The sequence below is a fragment of the Panthera tigris genome, chromosome A2 (genome assembly GCF_018350195.1).
Source record: "Panthera tigris isolate Pti1 chromosome A2, P.tigris_Pti1_mat1.1, whole genome shotgun sequence".
Taxonomy (NCBI): domain Eukaryota; kingdom Metazoa; phylum Chordata; class Mammalia; order Carnivora; family Felidae; genus Panthera; species Panthera tigris.
This window is the reverse complement of record NC_056661.1, coordinates 17,353,169-17,380,036: the sequence shown is the minus strand read 5'-3', so window position 1 is coordinate 17,380,036 and position 26,868 is coordinate 17,353,169. Positions and strand designations below refer to the sequence as shown.

Here is a 26,868-nt window from a genome sequence, read left to right as displayed (position 1 = left end):
AGGCCTTTTTATTTTTTTCAAGAAGCCATTATCCTCATTTATGGAGATGAGCTTACCTTCACTGAGTTCCTCTGGCAGCACGTCTTTTGAATGGTGGTAGTGTCAGCATTCCCACAGCGAGCTGTTTTTTCTAGAACTACATTTACATTTGATGTAAATTTCACTTCCAGTGTTACTACTTTTTGATTCTTTGCTGCACATTTATTTTTGTTGACCAGTTCTCTCTTTCGGTTACTCATTTTCATAAAATACCACACGAATTTATCATTGGGAGATGAGGAGGTAGCACCACTGTTTATGCATGAACTGAATAACAGATGCTCAGCGACCAGTCACCAACAGACTTTGAAGAAGTGATGTGATAGGTCACTGATCTCCACACACACTTGTTATTTACGTAGCAATTTGTATACTGAGGAGCTAGCAGCAAATTTTGTGCTTTATGCAATTATTCACAGTTAATATACCATGGGAGCTGAAACTTGAACCATGCTGTTGGGGGACTGGTGTTGCTTAACTAAACCATGGTCACTGAAATTTGTGTGTATTAGAACTATGCAAAGCCAGGACTGCCTGTATTTGTGATAGAGTATAGGTGCCACAAATTTTAAACAGTTTACTCTCTGGCTCTGTACAGAAAATGTTTGCTGACCCGATCTAAGTTCGTAAGTTTATTTTTGTTTACAATTTCCCATTATTATATTCTTCTTGTCTGGGTTTGGTAGTAGATGTATATTATCAATAATCATATAATCAATAGCACATACATAAAACACACACTATTCCAGGAACTATTTTATATATTAACAGATACAGAAAGTAGATAATACTGTTAAACACCCAATTTACATTTGAGGAAACTGAAGCAAAAGGGTGAAGAAACTTGCTCAAGGCCACAAAGATACTAAGTGGTAGAACCCAACTTTGAACCTCTGGCAGTCAGTTTGGAATATGGGCCTCTAATCACTACAGATTACTTCTGTTAGCCTCATAAAATGATTTAGTGAGAATTCTTCTTCTTCTTCTTCTTTTGAAGGTTTATTTATTTATTTTTATTTTTTTTTAACGTTTATTTATTTTTGAGAGAGAGACAGAGCATGAACAGGGAGGGGCAGAGAGAGAGGGAGACACAGAATCCGAAGCAGGCTCCAGGCTCTGAGCTGTCAGCACAGAGCCCGACGCAGGGCTTGAACTCAAGGACCGAGAGCTCAAGGACCGCGAGATCATGACCTGAGCTGAAGTCGGACGCTTAACTGACTGAGCCACCCAGGTGCCCCAAAGGCTTATTTATTTTTGAGAGAGTGCAACAGGAAGGGGCAGAGAGAGGGGACAGAAGATCCGAAGCGGGGTTCTTCGCTGACAGCAGAGAGCCTGATGCCGAACTCAAACTCACAAACGTGAGATCATGACCTGAGCCGAAGTTGTATGTTCAAATGACTGAGCCACCCAGGCACCCTGAAAATTCTTCTATTTTCTAAAGTTTGTGTTCGAGTTATCTTCACCTTGAATACTCAGTAGAACTCCTATAAAATCTTTGGTGTGTGTGTGTGTGTGTGTGTGTGTGTGTGTGTGTGTGTGTGTGTGTTTGGGAGACTTAAAAATATTGTTTCAATTTCTTTAATTGATTTGGGACTATTTAGATTTTTAATTTATTATTGTATTTTGATTCAGTTATTGTGTGCTCTTTCAGGAATTGTTTTTTTTTTTTTTTTAAGTTTATTTTTTTTTAGTAATCTATACACCCAACGTGGGGCTTTGAATTCACGACCCCAACATCAAGAGTCCCATGTTCTTCCAACTGAACGAGCCAGGTGCCCTAGAATGGTCTTTTTCATCTGATTTTCATATTTGTTGGCATAGTTGTTTAAAATCTCTTTTTTCCTCTGCTGCATTTGTAGCGTTACAATTTTTCCTTCCTAAAATTGTTCATTTATGCCTTCTCTGCTGTTTGGGTCAGTCTTACCAAAGGTTTGTTAACTTTGTTACTCCTCAGAGAGAACTTTTGCTTTATTGATCTTTTCTTTCTTTGTGCCTTATTCTCATTTAGGATTTTATTTCCTTCCTTTGGTTTTCTTCAAATTTATTTTTACCTAACTCTTAAGATGGATTTTAACTAATTTATTTACATCCTTCTTTTCTATTACAAGCACTTAAGGCTGGAGACTTCCTCAGATTCTCTTTTTAAGTATATTCCACAAACTTTGGAATGTAATATTTTTGTTATTATTCATTTCTGAGTATTTTTTCATGTCTATTATGATTTTAACTCATGGATTATTTGTAGTGAGTTTTAAAATTTTCAAATTTTTGAAAAATTCAGGTTTTTATTTCTAACTTATTTATGATGTTTCTTAAATGTATTGTACAATGATTTTTTAAAAGCTTTTTATTTAACATACAGTGTAATATTAGTTTCAGGTGTACTATATAGAGATTCAACACTTACATGCAACACCTGATGCTCATCATAAGTGCACTCCTTGATCCCCATCACCTGTTTTCACCCATTCCCCCCCCCCCCCCCCCCCCCCCCGCCCCTTTGGTAACCATCAGTTTGTTCTCTTACAATAATGATTTTTAAGATTTGAGATTCATTTTACGTCTTAGTATACATTTATTTTCTCTCTCTCTCTCTCTTTTTTTTTTTTTGAGAGAGAATACATGTGAGTGTGTGTGCGGGAGAGGGGTGGAGAGAGAGGGAGAGAATCTTAAGCTCAATGTGGAGCCCTACTTGGGGATCAGTCTCATGACCCTGAGATCATGACCTGAGCAGAAATCAAGAGTTGGATGCTTAACTGACCAAGTCACCCGGGAGCCCCTAGTACACATTTATTAAAAAAATGAACTGTTCCATGTGTGCTAGAAAAGTGTCTTCCCAGTGTACTCTCTAGTCCATTAGCTGAAACTTGTAGGTTGAGTTGTTCAGAGCTTGTATATACTTACTGATTTTTGTCTACATGATGTGTCAGTTACTGAAAGAAAGAGGTGTATTACAGTATCCCCCTGTGAAGGAGGACTCCTCTTTGTCTCCTCATTAAGGTTATTTTTATTTTTTGTTTTATTTTTATTGAAGTATAGTTGACGCACAGTGTCACATTAGTTTTGGCTGTACAACTTAGTTTCATGTCATACTGTGCTCACAAGTATAGTTACCCTCTGTCACCATACAGTGCTATTACAACATCATTGACTGTATTCCCTATGCTGTGTCTTTTATTCCTGTGACTTGTTCATTTCCTATCTGGAAGCCTGTATCACCCACTCCCATTCACCCATTTTACCTACCTCCATCCCACTTCCCTCTGGCAATCAACAGTTTGTTCTCTGTATTTATAGGTCTCTTTTCTGCTTTTTGTTTTGTTTTTTAGATTCCACATATAAGTGAAATCATATGGTATTTGTCTTTGTCTGACTTATTTCACTTAGCATAATACCCTCTAGGTACATCCATGTTGTTGCAAATGGCAAGAGCTCATCCTTTTTTATGGCTGAGTAATATTAAAGTATTTGTGTGTGTGTGTGTGTGTGTGTGTGTGTGTGTGTGTGTGTGTATCACATCTTCTTTATCCATTTGTCTGTTGATGGACACTTGCATTGCTTCTCTGTCTTGGCTGTTGCAAATAATGCTACAGTAAACATAGGGTTGCATATACCTTTTTGAATTGGTATTTTTGTTTTCTTTGGGTGAAGTTTTATGTCTTTTATTTTATTTTAAAAAATTTTTAAAATATTTTTGACACACACACACACACACACACACACACACACACACACACACAGAGTGTTAGTGGGGGAGGGGCAGAGAGAGAGGGAGACACAGAATCCAAAGCAGGCTCCAGGCTCTAAGCTGTCAATGCAAAGCCCAGTGTAGGGCTCAAACCCACGCACCATGAGATCATCACCTGAGCTGAAGTTGGGCACTCAACTGACTGAGCCACCCAGGCGCACCTGTTTTTTAAATAGCTATGTTGGTAGGTACATACAAGCTTAATATTTAATATTGGTAAATCTTAGTGAATTAAACTTGTCATTTAATTTCTACTAATGGCCTTTTGCTTAGAGTCTGTCTCTCACACACATACGGCCCAATCCCCAGCTGTTGTGAGTGTTAGCAAGGGCTATACCATATAGGAGCCACCTCCCCCAGAGATGCCTAGGAAGTTATGTCCCTCCTCTTCACATGGTTCTTAGCCAGTGACTGCCTGATGAAGGTTACAAAAACGTGGCTCCCTTACCTCATGGTGGGACTGACTGGTGCGATTGTGTTTCATAGCTTCCCAGTCAGGAGGCATAGGCTAGACTTCAGCTGAAACCAGAATTTTGCTTCCTTTCTCTCCCTTACAGGTTTCTCCTGAAGGCACTCCCTCAATATTAACTTGTATAAGAATCCCTGTCAGACTTTACTTCTAATAAACATAATCTAAAGCACCTACCTTCCCAACAACGGAGAACTTGATCTCTTTCTAGTGTTAAGTTTTACAAATTCTGTCTTTAATGTAGTAAGTGGATTGTTGATTAGTAGCTCTCAATTGTGGGTGCCCTTCAGAATCATCGCTTAAAAACTGAAATTGCCCAGCTCTGTTTCTGAATGATTCTGATTCAGTGGCATTTTACTTTTAACTCTGATCTTTACTTCCATTTCAGGTAAAATGCTAAAAGTTAATAATAGTTTGAAAGATTCCTTTGACTTTTCACCTTGCTTGTTCAGTTTTCACTTAAAATTGTTTTTACTTCTAGACTTTTTTTTTTAGTACCCCCCCCCCCCATTTGAAAGCATTTATAAGGCACTTTTATGTTAAAGGCAAGGCATTTACTACCACTAAGGTCTTTCTACAAAATGCCTGCTGAGTATTCCTATAGTTTATGCCTTCTTCTTTCCTGCTCAGAAGAGCTGGGCCAATGCACCCCAATTCTGATTCTGTGCCGAGGACCGACAATGGAAGAGCCAGGAGACTCCCTCCAGCTGGGCAGATGTCAGCCCTGACAAGAGAAGGCTGTGTCATGATACGGAATAGAGCACATTCAGCAGGATGAATATACATTTGAGATCCTACCAGGTGTCACTTTATTGTATTAGATGCCCAGGATAAAAGGTGAAAAAGATGTTGTCCTTACCATCTAGGAACTCAGAGTCCACCGTGCGTTTTTTTTTTTTAAGTTCTGTTAAACCCATTTATTTTCCCTTTTTAAAAAATGAGCCCTCTGCCCAAGGTGGAACTTGAAATCACAACCCTGTGGTTGAGAGTTGTGTGCACTTCTGACTGAGCCAGCAGGGAACCCTTAGGAACTCAGCCCAGTGGGACTCTGGAGGAGACATACATTGTGTGTCTATAATAAATAATTATGGAATTATCAGCACAAATCCCCATCTCCTCTTAGTTCAGCCTTTGATTTTACTTCACTTTCACTGACATCTTAGATAATAAAATTTGGCATATTGTGGCTCTGAACTTAGGAGAGAAACTTCACTTGGCTTGATGGAGAGGTTTTTCTTAATTAGTTCTCAAAAGCTAAGAGCTGATCAAGTGTGAATACTTTCTGCTTTCACCCAATTTCCCCAAAACTAAGTAATCTTGAAATTACATGGTATATTTACTACTACTACACAGAGATGTGTGAGCTGATACTATGGAGATTTAACTTTTTAAAAATTAGAAAACTTTTAATATTTATACAATGATGTTAACATGATGGTGGTAGCTTATCTCTTCAGCAAAATGCTATTTGTTTCTGACATATTGCATCATGTTGTTGTGCTTTTCTAAAAGCAGAGGGCTATTTTTATTGCCCTGCCTAATAATGATAAGATGACCAGCATAGAGAGCTGGCTCGTATAGTTACTCCTTGTTGGCTTTCTTTCCATGATTGCAGACAACATGATTGCTCTGGCATAAGCTATGCTTGGAAAGTGGAAGAAATTAGGTGAATATTCTTAATTAATGATAAGCCTTCAACCTTGAGTATATTTATTCTTTTTTTCAGTTCTGAAGAGTTTTTGTAGTTTTAACACCTGATTTTTTTTTTTTTTTTTTAAATTTGAGAGGGGGGGGGGGGTGGGCAGGGAGGGATAGGGAGCGGGGAGAGAGAATCCCAAGCATGCTCTGCACTGACAGCAGAGAGCCCAGTGCGGGGCTTGAACTCATGAACTGTGAGATCATGACTGGGGCGAAGTCAGAGGCTTAACTGACTGAGCCACCCAGGAGCCCCAACACCTGAGTAATTTCAAATTAGACATGCTTTTTATTAACTTCAGTCATACCGTTTTAGGGGCACCTGGGTGGCTCATTCAGTTAAGTGGCTGACTTTTAGTTTTGGCTCAGGTCATGATCTCACAGTTCGTGAGTTCAAGCCCAGCGTCAGACTCTGTGCTCACTGTGCGGAGCCTGCTGCAGATCCTCTGTCTCCTTTCTGGCCCTCTCCCGCTAGTGCTCTTTCTCTCTCTCTCAAAAATTAATAAAAATATTTAAAATTTGTTAAAATATTAACTTAGATCATACCATTTTAGAATTCTGTTTAGCTAGCCCCTTTATTTTGTTGTTTTTTGTTGTTTTGGCCCATCTTCTATGTAAAGTAATCTGCTAGGGGAGGGTATATACATTGCTTAGACATGGTCCTTCCTCTTTGGGATCTAGCAATTATAGGAGCCACTAGTATATAAATGAACTGCAGTACAAATCAGACTGTACTGTTACAATAGAAGTACAGATGATGTGTTAGTTCTCAATGGCACTGGGAGAACAGATTTGAAAAAGAAACAGGAAAGGTGATAGTTGATGTGGACCTTGATTTCAAGACTTTGAAGTATGAAGAGCAAGATGAGCAAGGGTATTGGTGATAATGTCAATGATATGCCTATAAAAATGGCAGCTGGTCCCGTGGGACTAAAATATAGGGAGACCCTACATGGAAAACTGCTGTCGGTTGTGGTAGGTCATAGGGCTGGGCCCTGTAGGATTACGTGACCTTGATGTTACACTAAGGAGTTTGGGGGCTTTTTTTTCTTAATAGGGACTGGGGTCCTTTTAAGTCAGCTGAGATTTTTTTTTTCCTGATGTTTAGGACTCTTCCTAATTTTGCTTTCATACTTTAAGAAGAAAAGGTACAGCAAAAAAAAAAAAAAAAAAAAAAAGATTTTGAAGGATAGTGATGTCATTGTGTCAGATAAAAGCAGAAACCATAAAGTTCCAATATTTTGTCCATTATATCATACGCTTCTTGTGCTTCTGGTGTTTGCTGACTCTCGCCTTAGTCTGATCCTCAGTCCAGCTTCATTTATAAGTGACTTGTTTTTTCTGGTTCTTTTTTTGTCAGTTGTTAAAATGAGGGAATTGGATCCTGGATTATTTGACCTCGTGTTTTTATAAAAGCCTTTAGAGGTCTTAAATGTTTAGAAATAATTTTTGGATAGGTGTAGGCAAACTCTGAATAGTTTTTGGTCTTAGACTGAGGAGGAATAAGTGGGATGGAGAGTAACGTTTTAAAAAATACTATTTTTTTTTCCAAATTTGGAAGGATCAGGTATTGAGAATCATCCTAAGATTCACTTTTTTTGTTTTTAATCGAGATAAAACTGAAGAGTCACTCTGAAGGATGGTTATAGCAGAAATGTAAGTGCTGTGTCATTGTCGTCTCTTGTTTTGGCGCACATAACCAGACTTCAGCACACATCATGCTGTCTGTATCACATGGCTCACAGTGGGAGGTATCTAGTGTAGATTATTCTTCTTGGGGAAATAGGTTTAAATTCACTTGGACATAAATGTGGCAGACAGGTGCCTGTTTAGAGGTTCAAAATGCATTTGGTCAGGACTGAGCACAAGCTGCCTGGATAGTTCCCGTAAGTAAGCAAGCTGGGCTTTCAGCCTTGTGCTGCAAGGTTTTATGTATTTGAATATGTGTGTGCATATGTATGCAGTGTTTTTATATTTAGAGGTTAGGGCTCCCTAAAAAAGCAGTGGGAAAAGGAGCTCTTTGTTTTTTGGGACTGCATGGAAGTAAAATCCATGTGCTCTTTCATATAGGAATGTCACTGGGCAATAGCTTCTGCTATTCTAGTAATCAAGGGCTTTCTCCTGTCGCTAATCCTATGATGAACAGGACAAGTGGTGGTTCTGAACAGAACCCTGCGGAGGCTGCAAATACCATCAGTTCATAATAGTACAGCTGTTGTCCTTGAAGTGTTTAGGGAGGTACCTGGGGGTAGAAACTTAATATATTCAACAGGGGGGTTGGAGTTTATTGCTAGGATAGTCAAGTTGTGGCTGAGTTGTGTGTTGCCATTTGCCAGTCTGGATCTGGGGAGGAGCAGGAGAAATTCAGGTTAGCTTTGGGGATCCCATGTGTCTATGAGCTGTGTAAGATGGTAGCTGATTCCCATACAGGTCGTTGGTTTTACTCTGAATGAAATACCATTTTGATTGAAAGTATAAATCAAACTACTTTTCTAGTTAATTACAAGCAGAACACAGACATCAGACAAATAAGGTTCAGCTTGGTATGTAATAGGCCTCTGAAAACTTCATTAAAACCAATCTGAGGAGTAAAGTCCCCATGTAGTAACTGAAAGCTTGCTAGACAAACTCAAAAAATCTCATGTTGAATATGAAATCTTTATGGTACACGCCATAGCCACTAGCCATGTCAGGTTATAAATGGTCTCTGGAACTGGCTGGGACACTGGGTTTCTTCCAAACCTGAGGAACAAGCATTGCATTTTGGTCACAGCACTCTCACTAATGTCCTGGGATAGCAGCTTAGTTTTGGCCTCAGAATTCTCTGTCATTTAAATCAGTCTTGCCAAAAAAATAAAAAAAAGTATAGAAGAAAATATTAGTCCACATGTCTTTTTAGTTGTATGTCTTGTCCATAATTCACCCCTCTACCGCCACTCCCCCCCAAAACTGACAATATCAATCATGGAGAAAATTTAAGTGAGCATTATGAGCGGTCTTCTGCCTTCAAGAGCTATTATTATTATTATTATTTTTAATTTAATGTTTATTTTTGAGAGAGGGAGAGAGACAGAAACATGAGCAGTGGAGGGGCAGAGAGAGAGGGAGACACAGAATCCAAAGCAGGCTCCAGGCTCTGAGCTGTCAGCACAGAGCACAACACGGGGCTTGAACTCATGAACTGCAAGATCATGACCTGAGCTGAATGAAGTCAGATGCTTAACTGACTGAGCCACCAAGGCACCCCAGGAATTATTATTAAATGTTCATTTATTAAGTTGGTTATTTGGAACTCAGAAGCATTTCCTTTAGATAAACAATGTTAGGGGCGCCTGGCTGGAGCATATGACTGTTGATTCATTCAGTTGGTGGAGCATATGACTTTAATCTCGAGATTGTAAGTTCAAGCCCCAAGTTGGGTGTAGAGATTACTTAAAAAATTTTAAAAGGTAGGGGCGCCTGGGTGGCTCAGTCGGTTAAGCGTCTGACTTCAGCTCAGGCCATGATCTCGCAGTTTGTGAGTTTGAGCCCCACGTCGGGCTCTGTGCTGACAGCTCAGAGCCTGGAGCCTGCTTCCGATTCTGTGTCTCCCCCTCTCTCTGCCCCTCCCCTACTCATGCTCTCTCTCCATCTCTTGATAATAAATAAAAAACATTAAAAAATGTTTTAAAAAAGGTAAACAATGTTATAAATGATAATTTTGTTTCCCAACTAGTCCAGGTGACTGAAGAAAGTTTCTTCCTTTCTTCTAAAACTGACAGGAGGTAATATTTTAAAAGATGTCAAGCTTGCCTTTGACATTGTATTACCTCTCTTTTACCTCCTAGGGCTTTGGGGCCCACATACCCTTTCCCTACTTTGATACCTTATACAGACCTATTTTGTTCCCTGAAATATTCTGTGTTGCTAAATTATTATTCTCCGTTTTCACACTGAAACCAAAAACTCACTTTCCATGGAATTGATCTCTGGGATTAAGAGGAAATTACTTCAGGGGCTCCTGGGTGGTTCAGTCAGGTGAGTATCCAACTCTTAGTTTTGACTCAGGTCGAGATCTCACAGTTCGTGAGTTCAAGCCCCATGTGGATCTCTGCAGCTGGCAGTGCGGAGCCTCCTTGGGATTCTCTCTCCCTCTCTCTCTGCTCCTCCTCTGCTTGCACTGTCTCTGTCTCTATCAAAATAAGTAAACTTAAAAAAAAAAAATAGGAGGGTGCCTGGGTGGCTCAGTCTAAGCGACTGACATCGGCTGAGGTCATGATCTCGCCGTTTGTGAGTTCGAGCCCGCGTCAGGCTCAGACCCTGGAGCCTGCTTCAGATTATGTGTCTCCCTCTCTCTCTGCCCTTCCCTTGCCCTCTCTCTCTCTCTCTCTCTCTCTCTCTCTCTCAAGAATAAATAAACATTAAAAAATTTTAAAAAAAGAGGAAAGCTACTTCATAAGAACCAAATTTACACTATTAACACTAAGGTGGAATTATAGACCTTCTGGGGTGCGTGTTCCCTTACCCTTTTGAAATTGTGAAATAGGATTCTACACTTTTTAAAAAGAGAATCCTGGCTACTGCAAAAGAATCTTGGTACAGATTTGGCTAATGTGACAGAATGGAGTGAAATTATGACAGTGGTTGTGAAAAGTGTTTCAGTATGTTGGTGGGAATTAGGCTTCTGTTCTTTCATGAGTTTTCTTCCTCCACTTTACCTCCCAAGCAGCACCTTTGGGAAACAGGGTATGTCTGGAGTGGGGAGGGGGTGGGGGACACAGGAGGACAAAGGCAGTAACAGACCATTTGCAAACTGGATTGCTAATTTCTCATCAGACAGAATGAGCACAGGTCTGGAGTGACTAACTATAGGTAAGACTGACCTGAAATTTTCAAGAGGAATTTTGAGAGCTTAAAAAGTTGGCCATACTTCTGTGTATTTAAGTTAGATATGAACACTAATCTGTATAGACCTAGAATATATTTCAGTTTAGGAGCTAACTCCAGAATTTGTAATCTAAAGTAAACCATACAAGGGGCACCTGGGTGGCTCAGTCAGTTAAGCGTCTGACTCTGGATTTTGGCTCAGGTCATGATCTCATAGTTAATGGGTTCAAGCCCTGTGTCCGGGTCTGTGCTGTGTCAGCACGGAGCCTGCTTGGAATTCTCTCTCTCTGTCTCTCTACCCCTCCCCCAACTTGTACGTGCTCTCTCTCTCTTTCAAAATAAATAAATTAAAAAAAAAACCCATGTAACAGAAGTGGGTGCTTTGTGACCTCATCATATCTTCTTATATACTTTTTATGAGCACATAGCTATTAATAGTAAGAGTGTAGTCAAGAGACCAAAATTCTTTTCTTTGCTTCATCATCTTGTCATGTCATTTCTTATCTTTGTTCACCTATTTTCAAAACTCTTCTCACTTCAGTTTCACTTCAGGCATGTAGTCAGAATGAAAGATCAGATGTCCAAAGCACTATGCTTGAAAACTGTGTGTTGTCTTGGTGCCTGGTTAAATAATATGGGGCTTATTTTCTGGCAGAGTTGTGTAAGTCTCCTTTGATGTTAGCCAGAACTGGGTGGAGTTTCTTAAGCTCCAGTCAGATTTGCTCAAGCAGGGCCCTGTGCAGTGATGAGTTTGTTTTTAGTCTCTTCCTTTGCCAAAAAACTTTTGCCTTTTAATAAACCTGAACCCAGTTATAATTGGGAGTACTTGGTATATAAAAGTCACACATGCACATTGAGGGTCTATATGCAATTTGTTTGTTTATTTCTAACTTAAGTGATGAATCTAAATTATTAGCACCTTGGGGCGCCTAGGTAGCCCAGTCGGTTAAGTGTCCGACTTTGGCTCAGGTCATGATCTTGCAGACTGTGGGTTCGAGCCCCGCATCAGGCTTTGTGCCGACAGCTCAGAGCCTGGAGCCTGCTTCGGATTCTGTGTCTCCCTCTCTCTCCACCCCTCCCCCCACCCATGCTCTGTCTGTCTGTCTGTGTCTCTCTCTCTCTCTAAAATAAACATTAAAAAAAAAATAAAAAGATTTTAAATTATTAACAGCTTCTGGAATAATCAACCTCAGGAATCATTTAACATACCACTCTCATTTTACAGATTAGGGAACTCAGCCCTGTAAGGTGACTCACTGAAAGCTATAGATTAAACTAGTGCTTCCATGAAGCTTAGAAACTTCTGTATCCAGCTTTCTTTTCTTGCCTCCTAGTAACAAATCCTTTTAAATTCAAACTTTGTACAGATAGGAAAGGAATAGTATAAATATTCAAGGAGAGATAATTTCTTTTAAGTACATAGTTCTAATTCACAAGAGTACATTTTTGGAACTTCCTGAGTATCCATATTTGAGAATAACATTGTGTCATATCCCTTTGTCCATAAATTACATAACTAACCATTTTAAGGCATAACTGAGTATTAAGTGACCTTAAATGATTCTGTAAGTGTGGGATGAAGTTCTTTCATGAATTCATTAAAATCAATTCTGGAATACTTGTAGAACCAGTTTAGCAAACCTGTAGAACACTTACAGAATTTATTATACTTGTATATTTTTTAGAATAGAATAATGATAAAATTGGGCAGTCTCTTTAATTTAATGAACACTGACTGGGCTTTCTGGATAAAACCAGTACTTTCACTTCCAACACAACACCGGTATTGCCTTTACAGGATCATTTTCCATAAGTAGGGGTGTGTGTGTGTGTGTGTGTGTGTGTGTGTGTGTGTGTGTGTGTGTTTGTGTGTGTTTAAATCACACTTCTATTTATATGTAGTGACAAGAAAGGAATAGCTAAACTGTGTTGAGATACAGATGCTTGGGTGGTTGGCTAGATACACTCAGAGCCACATGACCTTCCTGCTTTCCAGCTGTCTCATTTTCTGTCAGTTTTACCTTCTTAGGCTGAATTTAAGCTGCTCTTCGTATTCCATGAACCGCATGTCAGCCTAGGTAGTAGTTTGGGAGGTTGAGGGTGGGGGTGAACAGGGGAACATTACAGTGGATAAAGAGCTGCCCTTTGAGAATATGCACTCAGAGAAATGACATTTAAAAGATACTGTTGATTTTGTCTCTATTTTTACCTGTGTCCTGAGCTAGGAAGTTTGAGTGGATTATATGAAAAAGGTATCATATGTGTATATTATGGAAACAAATAAAGCTATTGTTAAGGGTGATACAGATGTCCTTTCAAGTGCTGTTTGACCATGAAACTGTTTAATTACAGACATCCTTTATTATTTTTGGTTCATAATAGGTTTCAAATGCTAACTGGTAATAATAGTCATCATAGAAAAGGGAAAAACATTTACTTTTTATGGAATTTATTGACATTAAATTTGTCAGGCTTTTTAAAAGTTCTTTAATGAGTCATTTTTCTGCATTTTTCCTGGTGGCATCTGGAGTGACAATAATACTTTATATGTAAAGTAGCTGGGTGGCATAGAGAGTAGGACTGCCCATCCATGTTCCTGTGTTGTAAATGGGTCATATGGGCGCTACTCCCTACTGATGACTATGATAGGAACTTGTGTGTAGAACACAAAGATGAAGATAGAATGACTGTACTTTTGGTGGGTATTTCTTTTTCCTTAGTAAATTTAGTTGGAGAGAGGAAGACATTGGAGGACAGACAGTTTTAAAAGAGAGTCTTTAACAGTGGCTTAAATCGGGGTTCCTGGGTGGCTCAGTCAGTTAAGTGTCCAACATTGGCTCAGGTCATGATCTCACAGTTTGTGAGTTTGAGCCCCGCATCAGGCTTTGTCCTGACAGCTCAGCGCCTGGAGCCTGCTTTGGATTCTGTGTCTCCCTCTCTCTCTGCCTCTACCCCGCTCACTATCTGTCTTTTTGTTGTCTCTCAAAAATGAATAAACGGGAAAAAAAAGTGGCTTAAATCATAGTAAAATTTGGCCTTTTATATATATACATATATAATATATATATATATATATATGTATATATGTATATATATTAGTTGAGATTCTTTGGTTGCAAGCGATAGACTGACTAAATTAGATGAAAAAAAAATTGGAAGGTTGCTCACTCAGACTTAAGAAAGAAGACAACCAGGGCAACTGAACAGCTGCCACTTGGTGAATCTTCCATCCAGGATGTAGTCATGAAACATTCCTTTTACAACCATCCTCTGCCTGGTCATGTGCCCAACACCACTAGGGTGGCCATTGGTGTATATGGGGGAAGATAAGGAAGAATAGATTTCTGGGCAAACAGGAGCAATAGCTATTATTTCTATTTGATTTACCTTTACCTGGTCACAAAAGCTCATATGTTCATTTATCTTCATCAGTCTCTTGGAGAGTCTGTTAAGTTAGACTTTTTTTTTTTTTTTAACGTTTTTATTTTTGAGACAGGGAGAGACAGAGCATGAACAGGGGAGGGTCAGAGAGAGGGAGACACAGAATCTGAAACAGGCTCCAGGCTCTGAGCCGTCAGCACAGAGCCCGACGCGGGGCTCGAACTCACAGACCGCGAGATCATGACCTGAGCCGAAGTCGGCTGCTTAACCAACTGAGCAACCCAGGCGCCCCAAGTTAGACTTTTTTTTAAAAAACATTTATTTATTTTTGAGAGAGAGAGAAAGAAAGAAAACAGAGTTGGGGGGAGGGCAGAGAGAGAAGGAGACATAGAATCCAAAGCAGGTTCCAGGCTCCAATATGTCAGCACAGAGCCTGATGTGGGGCTTGAATTGACGTGGGGCTTGAATTCACAAACCGTGAGATCATGACCTGAGCTGAAGTCCAACACTTAACCAATTGAGCCACCCAGGCACCCCAAAGTTAGACTTTTTGAAGGACAGATAGTACCCTGCACATTTTTTTTTTAATTTCCCACTGTGCTGTGTATGTACTAAGAACTCCATTTATTTGCAGGCCCTTTGGCACTTTTACTACACCATTTGTATTTTTTCAGCTCTTCACCTAACAATTTTGCCTTTACTAGGTTATACTTCTTAACGTCAGGTTACGTTTAAAAATTGAGAGCCTGATGTTCTGTAAAGGTGGTGATATACATGGCCACAAAGAGGGACTGCGCCCCTAACTAATCAGGGAACAGATCTGTATTTTTATGCCAGCAGGGCTAGGCATGGTTTTGGTGGATGGAGCTAGCTACAAGAGATTCATGAAGAAACAGTATTTAACCTCAACAAGATAGGGCCCATACTCACAGTCTTTAGTCAGGAGAGGTGACTTCTTTTGCCTGATAGTAATGTAACCTTTTTTCATGGGAATATAATGTAATCTGACCTCCTTTGGTATATTCATTTAAGAATTATTCTGGGACATGATTTGGAAATGAAGATATATAGAATAATTAAAAAGTTTATGAGACTTGAAATCAAAAGACCTGATTTGAACTTTGGATACATTGGTGGTTTTTTTTTTTTTTTTTTTTGTTTTGTTTTTTTTTGTTTTGTTTTGTTTTTTTACACTTTATTTTTTCTTATTAATGAAAAGGACAAAATGGCACTTGGCTCTGTTTACCTCCCAGTGATGTGAAAAGAGGGTGTTTACTTTGAGTAAGACTGTTGGTTAACTGAGCTTTAATTTTCTAATCTGTCAAATGAGGGAGTCTCTTTTAGCTCTAACATTTTGGATTTTAATTCCTTTTTTGTTTAGAACAACTGAGAAGAGTTTCTAGGGATGTTTTTTCCTTTGCACAGTGCTCATCTGATGAAACCTTTTTCCCTCCTTTACCAGGCAGTTGCAGTGGTGCAGAATGGCTGACCTCAGTCTTGCAGATGCATTAACAGACCCACCTCCAGAAATTGAGGAAGAGATAAAACGGGACTTCATTGCCACACTGGAGGCAGAGGCCTTTGATGATGTTGTGGGAGAAACTGTTGGAAAAACAGACTATATTCCTCTACTGGATGTTGATGAGAAAACCGGCAATTCGGAGTCGAAGAAGAAACCATGCTCAGATGCTAGCCAGGTTGAAGGTAAGTAATTAAACCAAGCTGCTGAGAAAGCAGATTAGGGATGACGCTGTAGGTCATAATCTTAGAAACCTTGAGGAAACTGAGCTGACTTTTTTAGTATAGGCTAGTCACTTTTCTCCTTATCTAAATTTCTTTCATTAGAAACCAAAGACGTAGGTTCGTTACCTTTTAGTTGAGTGTGTGTTCATGAGACTGTAGATTACTCTTTTTTTCATTTAAAAAAAAATTTTTTTTTAACGTTTATTTTATTTTTGAGACAGGGAGAGACAGCATGAACAGGGGAGGGTCAGAGAGAGAGGGAGACACAGAATCCGAAACAGGCTCCAGGCTCTGAGCTGTCAGCACAGAGCCCGACGCGGGGCTCGACCTCGCAGACCACGAGATCATGACCTGAGCCGAAGTCAGATGCTTAACCGACTGAGCCACCCAGGCGCCCCGACTGTAGATTACTCTTAACCCAAAGGTTTCTTCTGTAAGGTCTCAGCTACTGTATAATCTGCCTACTTTCCTGAATTAAACGGTCTGCTGTGCCTTGACTTTGAAAGTAGCTTTGTAAAAAGTCAGATAAACAAAATTCTGTATTTACATCAAGACTAAATTTAGAATGGAATCAAATACCACTTGTCTTTGGGTGTAATGCCAGGTAAGGATGAAACCATGGATTAAATCTTTTAAAAAGAGGTTTGCTGCTTTTATATATTGCTGGATCAGATTTGCTACTATCTGGTTGAGATTTTTTGTTTGTTTGTTTGTTTGTTTTGAGAGAGAGAGGCAGGGAGAGGGAGAGGGAGAATCCCAAGCAGGCTTCGTGTTGTTAGCATGGAACCTGACGTGTGGCTTGATCTCATGAACTGAACTGTGAGATCATGACATGAGCCCAAATCAAGGGTCGCACGTTTAACCAACTGAGCCACCCAGGTACCCTTTGGTTGAGGAGTTTTGCATTTTTGTTCATGTGGGATATTGGTCTGTAGTTTTTTTGTGATGCCTTTTTCTGATTTTAGAATTGAGGTCATTCTAGCATCATAAAATGAGTTGGGAAATGTTCCCTCCTGTTTTCTAGAGTAGTTCATGTAGAATTGATGTTTTTGTCTTTAATGTTGGATAGACTTAGTCAGTGAAGCCATCTGGACCTGGAGTTTTCTGGGTCAGGTTTTTTTGTTTTTTTTTTTTTAATTAGGAATTCAATTTCTTTAAGAGATCTAGAACTGTTCAGGTTATCTGTTTCTTCTCAAGCCAGCTTTGGTAGGTTGTATCTTTCAGGGAATTGGTACATTTCCTCTAAGTTGTCAGATTGATGGAGATAGAATTGTACTATTACCTGATTCTCCTAATTTCGGTAGGATCTGTTGTCATACCCCTTCTTTCATTCATTATATTGGTAATTTGTGTCCCCTCTCTCTCTCTTTTTTTTTAATTGAGTCTGGATAGACGTTTATCAATTACTAATGTTTTTAAAGATGTAGCTTTTGGTGTTGTAGATTTTTTTTTTCTATTTTTCTATTTTCAATTTCTGCTCATATCTCTAATATTTCCTTCCTTTTGCTTACTTTGAGTTGATTTGCTCATTTCCTGTTTTTTTTTTTTTTTAATTTTTTAAAAATGTTTTATTTATTTTTGAGAGAGAGACAGCAATGAGCAGGGGAGGGTCAGAGAGAGGGAGACACAGAATCTGAAGCAGGCTCCAGGCTCCGAGGTGTTAGCACAGAGCCTGACGTGGGGCTCGAACTCATGGACTGTGAGATCATGGCCTGAGCTGAAGTCGGACGGACGCTTAACCGACTGAGCCACCCAGGTGCCCCTCATTTTCTGTTTTTTTAAGGTGGCAGCTTAGATCATTAATTTTAAACATTTCTTTTCATATTGACACAAAATACTATATTTAAGGCGTACAACATAATGATTTACTATTTGTGTATATTGTAAGATAACTACCACAATACGTCTAATTAACATTCATCACCATACATGGTTAACAATTTTTTTTCCTTGTGATGAGAACTTTTAAGATCCACTCTCATAGGAATGTTCAAGTATACAGTACAGTATTATTAACTGTAGTTATTACCATGCTGTACGTTATGTTCCCAGGACTTTCTTATTTTGTAACTAGAAGTTTGTACCTTTTATCTACCTTCACCCATTTTGCTCACCTCCACCTCCACCTCTGGCAACCACTTAAAATAAGCTTTTTAATGTTACAAATTTCCCTCTAATCATGGTTTTATATGTGCCCCATAGATTTTGGTGTGTTATTTAGTTTATTTATTTTTGAGAGAGAGAGAGAGAGAGAGAGAGAGAGAGAGAGAGAGCGCGCGCAGGACAGGGGCAGGGAGAGAGAGGGAGACACAGAATCCAAAGCAGGCTCCAAGCTCAGAGCTGTCAGTGCAGAGCCCGACACGGGGCTTGAACTCACTTAACCATGAGATCATGACTTGAGTCGAAGTCAGACGCTTAACCAACTGAACCATCCAGGTGCCTCTGGTGTGTTCTGTTTTTAATTTTTATTCATTTCAAAATATTTTCAGGGTACCTGCCTGGCGCAGTCATTTGAGTGTCCAACTCTTGATATCTGCTCAGGTCATGATCCCAGGGTCATGGGATCAAGCCCTGCATCGGACTCTGCTCTGTGCTGAGCATGGAGCCTGGTTGAGGTTCTCTCCCTCTGCTCCTCTTCCCTGTGTTCTCTCTCTCTCTCTCTCTCTCTTTTTTTTTAATTTTTTAAATTATTTTTTAAAAATTTTATTTAAATTTGTTAGTTAACATACAGTGTAGTATCGGTTTCAGGAGTAGAAACCCTGTGATTCATCACTTAATATATAACACCCAGTGCTCATCCCAACAAGTGCCCTCCTTAATGCCCATCACACATTTAGCCCATCCCCCCACCCACCCACCTCCCCTCCAGCAGCAACCCTCAGTTTGTTCTCTGTATGTAAGCATCTCTCATGGTTTACCAGTCTCTGTTTTTATCTTATTTTTCCTTCCCTTTCCCTATGTTCATCTGTTTTGTTTAATTCCACATATGAGTAAAATCATATATTTGTCTTTCTCTGACTAGTGAATACATTCTAGTTCTATCCACTTTGTTGCAAATGGCAAGATTTCATTCTTTTTGATTAGCATATCTATCTATCTATCTATCTATCTATCTATCTATCTATCATCTATCTATCTATCTTTCAATCTATGGATCTCCACTCAGCACTCAGTGGACATTTGGACTTTTTCCATAATTTGGCTATTGTTGATAGCACTGCAGTAAAATTGGGGTGCATGTGCCTATTCAAATCAGAATTTTTTAAAAGTTTATTTATTTTTGAGTGAGAGCACGAGTGAGGGAGGGGCAGAGAGGGAGACAGAAAATCCCAAGCGGGCTCCATACTGCCAGCACAGAAGTCAATGCGGGGCTGGAACCCACAAACTGAGATCATGACCTGAGCTTAAATCAAGAGTTAGACGTTTAACCAACTGAGCCACCCAGGTGCCCCCAAATCAAATTTTTGTATCGTTTTGATAAATACCTAGTAGTGCAATTGCTGAGTTGTAGGGTAATTCTATTTTTTAATTTTTTGAGGAACCTCCCTACTGTTTTCCAGAGTGACTGCACCAGTTTGCATATCCACCAGCAGTGCAGAAGGGTTCCCCTTTCTCCGGATACTTGCCAACATCTGTTGTTGTCTGAGTTGTTAATTTTAGACATTCTGACAGGTGTGAGGTGGTATCTCATTGTGGTTTTGATTTGTATTCTCTGATGAGTGATATTGAGCATTTTTTCTTTTCTTTTTTTGTTTTTTTACTATTAAAAAAATTTTTTTAATGTTTATTTTATTAAAAAAATTTTTTTTAATGTTTATTTATGTTTGAGACAGAGAGACAGAGCATGAACGGGGGAGGGTCAGAGAGAGAGGGAGACACAGAATCTGAAACAGGCTTCAGGCTCTGAGCTGTCAGCACAGAGCCCGATGCAGGGCTCGAACTCACGGACCGCGAGATCATGACCTGAGCTGAAGTCGGACGTTTAACCGACTGAGCCACCCAGGTGCCCCAATGTTTATTTATTTTAGAGAGAGACAGAGTGGGAGCAGGGGAGGGGCAGAGAGACAGAGGGAGACACAGAATCCAAAGCAGGCTTCAGGCTCTGAGCTGTCGGTACAGAGCCCAATGTGGGGCTTGAATCCATGAATTGTGAGATCATGACCTGAGCCGAAGTTGGACGATTAACCGACTGAGCCACCTAGGCGCCCCTCTTGAGCATTTTTTCATGTGTCTGTTAGCCTTGTCTTCTTTGGAAAGGTGTCTGTCTATACATGTCTTCTGCCCTTTTCTTCACTGGATTATTTGGGTTTTTTTGGGTGTTAGGTTTGGTAAATTCTTTATAGATTTTGGATATTAACCCGCTATCCAGTATGTCATTTGCAAGTATCTTCTCCTGTTCTGTTGGTTGCCTTTTAGTTTTGTTGATTATTTCCTTCTTTGCACATAAGATTTTTATCTTGATGAGGTTCCAATAGTTGATTTTTCTTTTTATTTCCTTTGCCTCTGGAGACATGTCAAGTAAGAAGTTGCTGTGGCTGAGGTTAAAGAGGTTGCTTGCTTTTTTCTCCTCTAGGATATTGATGGTTTCCTGTCTCACATTTAGGTCTTTCATCTATTTTGAATTTGTTTTTGTGTATGGTGTAAGAAAGTGGTCCAGTTTCATTCTTAACACTTGTCACTGTCCAGTTTTCCCATCACCCTTTGCTGAAGAGACTGTCTTTTTTCCATTGGATACTCTTTCCTGGTTTGTCAAAGATTAGTTGGCCATACATTTGTGGGTCCATTTCTGGGTTCTCTATTCTGTTTCAGTGATCTAAGTGTCTGTGTTTGTGCCAGTACCATACTGTCTTGATGATTACAGCTTTGTAATACAGCTTGAAGTCTGGAATTGTGATGCTTCCAGCTTTGGTTTTCTTTTTCAACATTACTTTGGCTATTCGGGGTCTTTTCTGGTTCCATACAAATTTTAGGATTGTTTGTTTTAGCTCTGTGAAGAACGCGGTTATTATTTTGGTAGAGATTGCATTGAGTATGTAGATTGCTTTGGGTAGTATAGACGTTTTAATAGTATTTTTGTTCTTTCAATCCATGAGCATGGAATGTTTTTCCATTTCTTTGTGTCTTTAATTTCTTTCATAAGCTTTGTATAGTTTTCAGCATACAGATCTTTTATCTCTTTGGTTAGATTTATCCTAGGAATCTTAAGGGTTTTGGGGCAATTGTAAATGGGGTCTATTCCTTGATTTCTTTTTCTGCTGCTTCATTATTGATATATAGAAATGCAACTGATTTCTATGTTGATTTCATAACTTCGACTTTGCTGAATTCACATAGCATTTTTTTGGTGGAGTCTTTCAGGTTTCCCATGTAGTGCCATGTTATCTGTGAAGAGTGGAGGTTTGACTTCTTTGCCAATTTGGATGCTTTTTATTTCTTTTTGTTGTCTGATTTCTGAGGCCAGGACTTGCAATACTATGTTGAAGAGCAGTGGTGAGAGTGGACATCCCTGTCATGTTCTTGACCTTAGGGGGAAAGCTCTCAGTTTTTCCCCATTGAAGATGATATTAGCTGTGGGCCTTTCCTATATATGGCCTTTAGGATGTTGAGGTATGTTCCTTCTGTCTCTACTTTCTTGAGGGTTTTTATCAAGAAAGGATGCTGTACTTTGTCAAATACTTTTTCTGTATTTATCGAAAGGATCATACAGTTCTAATCCTTTCTTTTATTAACGTGGTATATCACATTGATTTGCAAATAGATAAAATCTCTCTCTCTCTCTTAAAAAAAAAATTTCTGGGGCTCCTGGGTGACTTAGTCAGTTAAGTGTCCAATTTCGGCTCAGGTCATGATATCACAGTTTGTGAGTTTGAGCCCTGCGTCGGGCTCTGTGCTGACAGCTCAGAGCCTGGAGTATGCTTTGGGTTTTGTGTCTTCCTCTTTCTGTCCCTCCCCCACTGGCACTGTCTCTCAAAAAATGAATAAATGTTAAGAAAATAAAAATAAAAATTTCTAATTTCCCTTGTGGATTCCATTTGAGCCATGGGTTATTTAGAAATATGTTAATTTCTCAATGTTTGGAGATTTTCCTGATATCTCACAATAATTGATTTTTAGTTTAATTCTGTTGTGGTCAGAAGACATCCTTTGAGGGGTGCCTGGGTGGCTCAGTCGGTTAAGCGTCCGACTTCGGCTCAGGTCACGATCTCTCGGTATGTGAGTTCGAGCCCCGCGTCGGGCTTTGTGCTGACTGCTCAGAGCCTGGAGCCTGTTTCAGATTCTGTGTCTCCCTCTCTCTCTGACCCTCCCCCGTTCATGCTCTGTTTCTCTTTGTCTCAAAAATAAATAAATGTTAAAAAAAAAAAAAAATTAAAAAAAAAAAAAAAAAGACATCCTTTGAAATTTCAGTTCATTTCAGTTTGTCATGGTTTGTTTTATGGTCCAGAATACGACCTGTCATGGTCAGTGTTCTGTGAGCACTTGAAATAATATGATGCTGTTACTGTGTGGAGTACTCTTTTTATGCCAATTAAGTCTAGTTGGTTGATAGGGTTGTTTAGGTTTTCTGTATCTTTACTGACTTTATATCTACTTGTAATGATCTCTGAGAGGGAGAGATGTTGAGGTCTCCACAGAGTTTTATGGATTTTTTTCTTTTTCCCTTCTATTCTGCTAGTTTTTTTTATCTCATGTATTTTGAAGATCTGTTGTCATGTACACATACAGTGTAGTTGACATACAGGGTTATATTTGTTTCAAATGTACAGTATAGTGATTCAGCACTTCCATATATCCTTTGACTTTCAGGGCATTCTTTATTAATATTTAATAAAAATGGGTTTCTTGTAGATGGAATATAGATGGATTTTGCTTTTCTAGCTGGTCTGAAGATCTCTGTCTTTTCATTGGTATTTTAGACTATATTTAATGTTATTATTGGTATGGTTGGATTTAAATCTGTCATTTTGATAGTTGCTTTCTATTTCTTCTATCTGTTCTTTATTCTGTTTTTCTATCTGCTTTTGGATTAATTGAATGTTTTTTATGATTGTGATTGTAATTTCTTTTAATGTTTTTATTTATCTTTGAGACAGAGAGAGACAGCATGAGCAGGGGAGGGGCAGAGAGAGAGGGAGACACAGAATCTGAAGCAGGCTCCAGGCTCTGAGCTGTCAGCACAGAGCCTGACGTGGGGCTCGAACTCACGGACTGTGAGATCATGACCTGAGCCGAAGTCGGACGCTTTAACTGACTAAGCCACCCCGGCTCCCCATGATTATGTTTTTAACTTCAATATTGGCTTATTATGTATATTTCTTTTATTTTTGACATACTGTTTACAGTGTATATCTTCAACTTCTTCTAATTTGCCTTCCAGTAATATTGAACCATTTCATATATAGAGTAAAATTCCATGCAAAACAGTAAATGTCCAATTCCTCTTTCATTTTTTTCTTTTACTGTCATATACCTAATTTTACATATGTTAATAACGTACTTTGTTACTCTTTTTGCTGTAGATTGTCAGTTATTTTTTAGATTAAATATATGGGAGGGGTGCCTGGGTGGCTCAGTCGGTTGAGTGTCTGACTTCGGCTCTGGTCACAATCTCACAGTCTGTGAGTTTGAGCCCCGCCTCGGGCTCTGTGCTGACAGCTCAGAGCCTGGATCCAGCTTCAGATTCTGTGTCTCCCTCTCTCTCTGCCCCTCCACTGCTCATGCTCTGTGTCTCTTTGTCTCAAAAATAAATAAAAACATTAAAAAAATATATGGGAAATAACCTTTTATAGTTACTCTAATTTTTACCATTTGGGGCATTCTTTATTTCTTTGTATAGATCCAGATTTCTATCTAACACCATACTTCCTGAAAGAATTCCATTAACATTTCTTTTTAACACAGGTCTTTTAGCAGTGAATTATTTCAGCCTTGGTTTACGAAAAACCAGCCTTCAATTTTGGAAGATACCTTTCCAAGGTATCATATTCTTTGTGACTTCTTTCTTTTATTTAGGAAAGTTAGTCTTCCTGCTTGGATAGTTTCTGAAAAATCTTTTTTAATCTTGATTTTGTTCCCCTTTTTCCCCTCTGGCTGCCTTCAAGATTTTATCTTTATCTTTGTTTTTTAGCAGTTGGAATATGTTGTATTTAGGTGCTATCTTGGTATTTGTTCTGCTTGGGGTTCTCTGAGCCTGATCTGTGCTTTGATGTGTTTCATGAAGTTTGGAAATTTTTTGAGTATTTATCTTTTAAATTACTTTGCCTCATTCTTTCTCTTTTCTCCTGGATTCCAATGACATTTTTCTTAGATTTTTGGGTATTGCCTCACAGCTCTTAGATGCTCTTGTTTTTTTTTTTTCTCCTTTGTTTTCTCTTTGTGTCTCATTTGAGTACTTTCTTTTGACCTATTTTCAACTTTCCTGATTCCCCCACCCCTCCCACTGGCCCTGGTTGCATTGAATCTCATGATGAGCCCTCAGTGGCATTTTTTTTTTTTTTTTTAAGTTTATTTTTAAGAGGAACAGAGACAGCACAAGCTGGGGAGGGGCAGAGAGAGAGAGAGAGAGAGAGAGAGAGAGAGAGAGAGAGAGAATGAATCTGAATTTAGGAAGCTGTGAGATCATGACCTGAGCCAAAACCAAGAGTCGGACCCTTAACCGACTGAGCCACCCAGGAGCCCAATCAGTGGCATTCTTTAATTTCTTTCTGGTTATAATTTCTAGCATTTCTGTTTGACTCTTTCTTATAGTTTCTATGTCTCTGCTGAAGTTCCCCATATGTTCATGCATATTTCTATCTTTTCCACTATAGACCTTTAACAGTATTCATTATTATTTTAAATCTCTTGTCTGATAGTTTGGGTCATCTGGGTCAACATCTGGGTCATCTGGGTCATTTCTCAGTCTGATTGTTTTGTCTCTTGACAGTGTTTTGTTTTATTTTATTTTATTTTATTTTATTTTTTTGTATTTTTTATGTGTCTCTTAATTTTTGAGTGAATGCTGGACTTCACATGTAAAACTGTAGTCACTGAGAGAAAACAATCTTTATGCCTGGAAGTGGGCATGTCTCTTCTTTCACTAGGTAATTAATACACAGCACTGAGTCCATTTAGGATAGAGTTGAACTAGGTTTGGGTTTTGTTGTTACTATGATTATCTTCAGTGTATTACTGGCTTGAGATTCCTCCATTCCTTGTGCTTAGAGTGGGGAGTGGGGTGCTGAAAGGTTTTTCTCAGTGTTCTTGTTCCACTCTTAGCTTTTGGTGTCCCTGTGACACCTGTGCCCCGAAAGGCTGGAAGGCTGTTTCTCCATGCACTTGCCCCTCCCAGAAAAGTCCTAGCCTGGAAGTAGACAGGACTGTTGATATCTCTGGTTTTGGTCCTCGTTCAGGTGTGATCCTGTGTGCATGGTTGAGTCTTTCTCAGTAATACCCTCTTGCAGGTGGTAGGGTCTTCTCACGATATCCTGCAGGGTCTTGGGTAGGACTTACTGCTCCCCTAGGGGAAGAAGGTATCTTCTTCTTAACTCTAATTCTTTCCCCAGCTACAGTTTGCCTTAGCCCAGGCCCTGGGACTGACTGGGTTTGACACACTTCTTCCCCCAAGCAGCTCAGCTTTTGTTTGCATGGGGTAGAAGGGCAGGGTAAGATTGGGGGTGGTGGTCAGGACTTTACACTAGTCAAGTGGTGGCTTTCTCCCAGGTCTTCAGAAGGAGACTCTCCCACTTCGTCTCCAGTCTTACCAGCATCTGGGCACCATCTGTGCAGATGTTTGAACTTCCCTTTTGTCTGTGGATGCTAGGGACCCTAGACTGTCATACAGCCCTTCACTTAGCCTTTAGCCTATCATTAAACTTTTTAGTTGAATTCTTACCTGCTTGTTAAACCCAGCATCTCTCCCTCACATGCTCTGACATAGGAGAGCCAGTGCTTACCTCCCTGTCTCCTTGAGGGCCATGTCTTCCTTTGGATTTCATTTTTTCTTTTCCTTTAGTTGTGCGTTGTTTCCACCTCCTGGGCCTCAGCTTAGGTGGGTGAACATCGTGATGTGGCAGCAGTAGATTCTCTTGTGCTTCTTCATCTTCGGTGACTTGACCTGTGTTTCATTAACCCTAGAAGAGGAAAGATTTTTAGAAACTATTTTGCTTATAAAAATTAAATTTCCCCTAATATTTTTAATATATGAATAGCCTATAACTGTAATTAAAATTACTGTAATTAAAAGTTCATTAACTCAGGGAGACTAGTCTAGAAATTGGTAACAGTGTTTACCTGGGAAGAAGTAGCTGGCTAGAGTGTAGAGGTGGGAGGGAGCCTTATTTTTACTGTATATCCCTTTGGACCACTTGGGTTTTGTACACATATATTTATCAACCTGTTCAAAAAGAATAATACAAAGTTTATAATTACATTAGAACTAAATTATAAGTTTCTAATTTTATTTTTATACCACCTTGTTTGTAGAAGATTTGGTTAAGAATAAGTGGGAAAAGGAGAGGTGGCTGTTGGGAGACCTTGAAGAAGAAAGGAAAAGAATTTCTTTATTTCGTCTTGTAGAAATCTGGGACAGTGAGTGAGTTCTCAGTGAATGGGGGCTTCTTTACTGTGAGTCTAACTTTTATAGATTATCTCTCTCATGGGTTTTGCCCAAATGATAGGTTGGGTTCATGTTTGTGTTTTGCTTGGAGAGAATTCTAAATAACATGTTTTTTTCTTCTGAATACTTCTTCAGAAGTGATGGAAGGGTCCTAGACTTCATTATCTTCATGTTTTACTATATATCCAACTTTAAGTTTGATTTTGTTATTGGGTGAGATTCATGAAGTTATCACTGGCGGTCCAGGTGTGATTACCAGCAGGCTTACTTAGGCCAGTCAGTGGAAAGTTATCAATCAGTTTCCTGCGTCTAGAATAGAAAGGGCAGTTGAAT

General features: G+C 39.3%; 1 protein-coding gene across 1 annotated transcript in view; it reads left to right on the top strand.

Annotated features, from left to right (window-relative positions):
- MAP4 (microtubule associated protein 4) overlaps positions 1-26,868 on the top strand; it is a 193,728-nt gene that overhangs the window by 49,446 nt on the left and 117,414 nt on the right. Inside the window, 1 exon segment of the mRNA XM_042978817.1 lies at positions 15,661-15,902. Coding sequence (XP_042834751.1) covers positions 15,680-15,902 — 223 coding nt within the window. The 5' untranslated portion in view covers positions 15,661-15,679.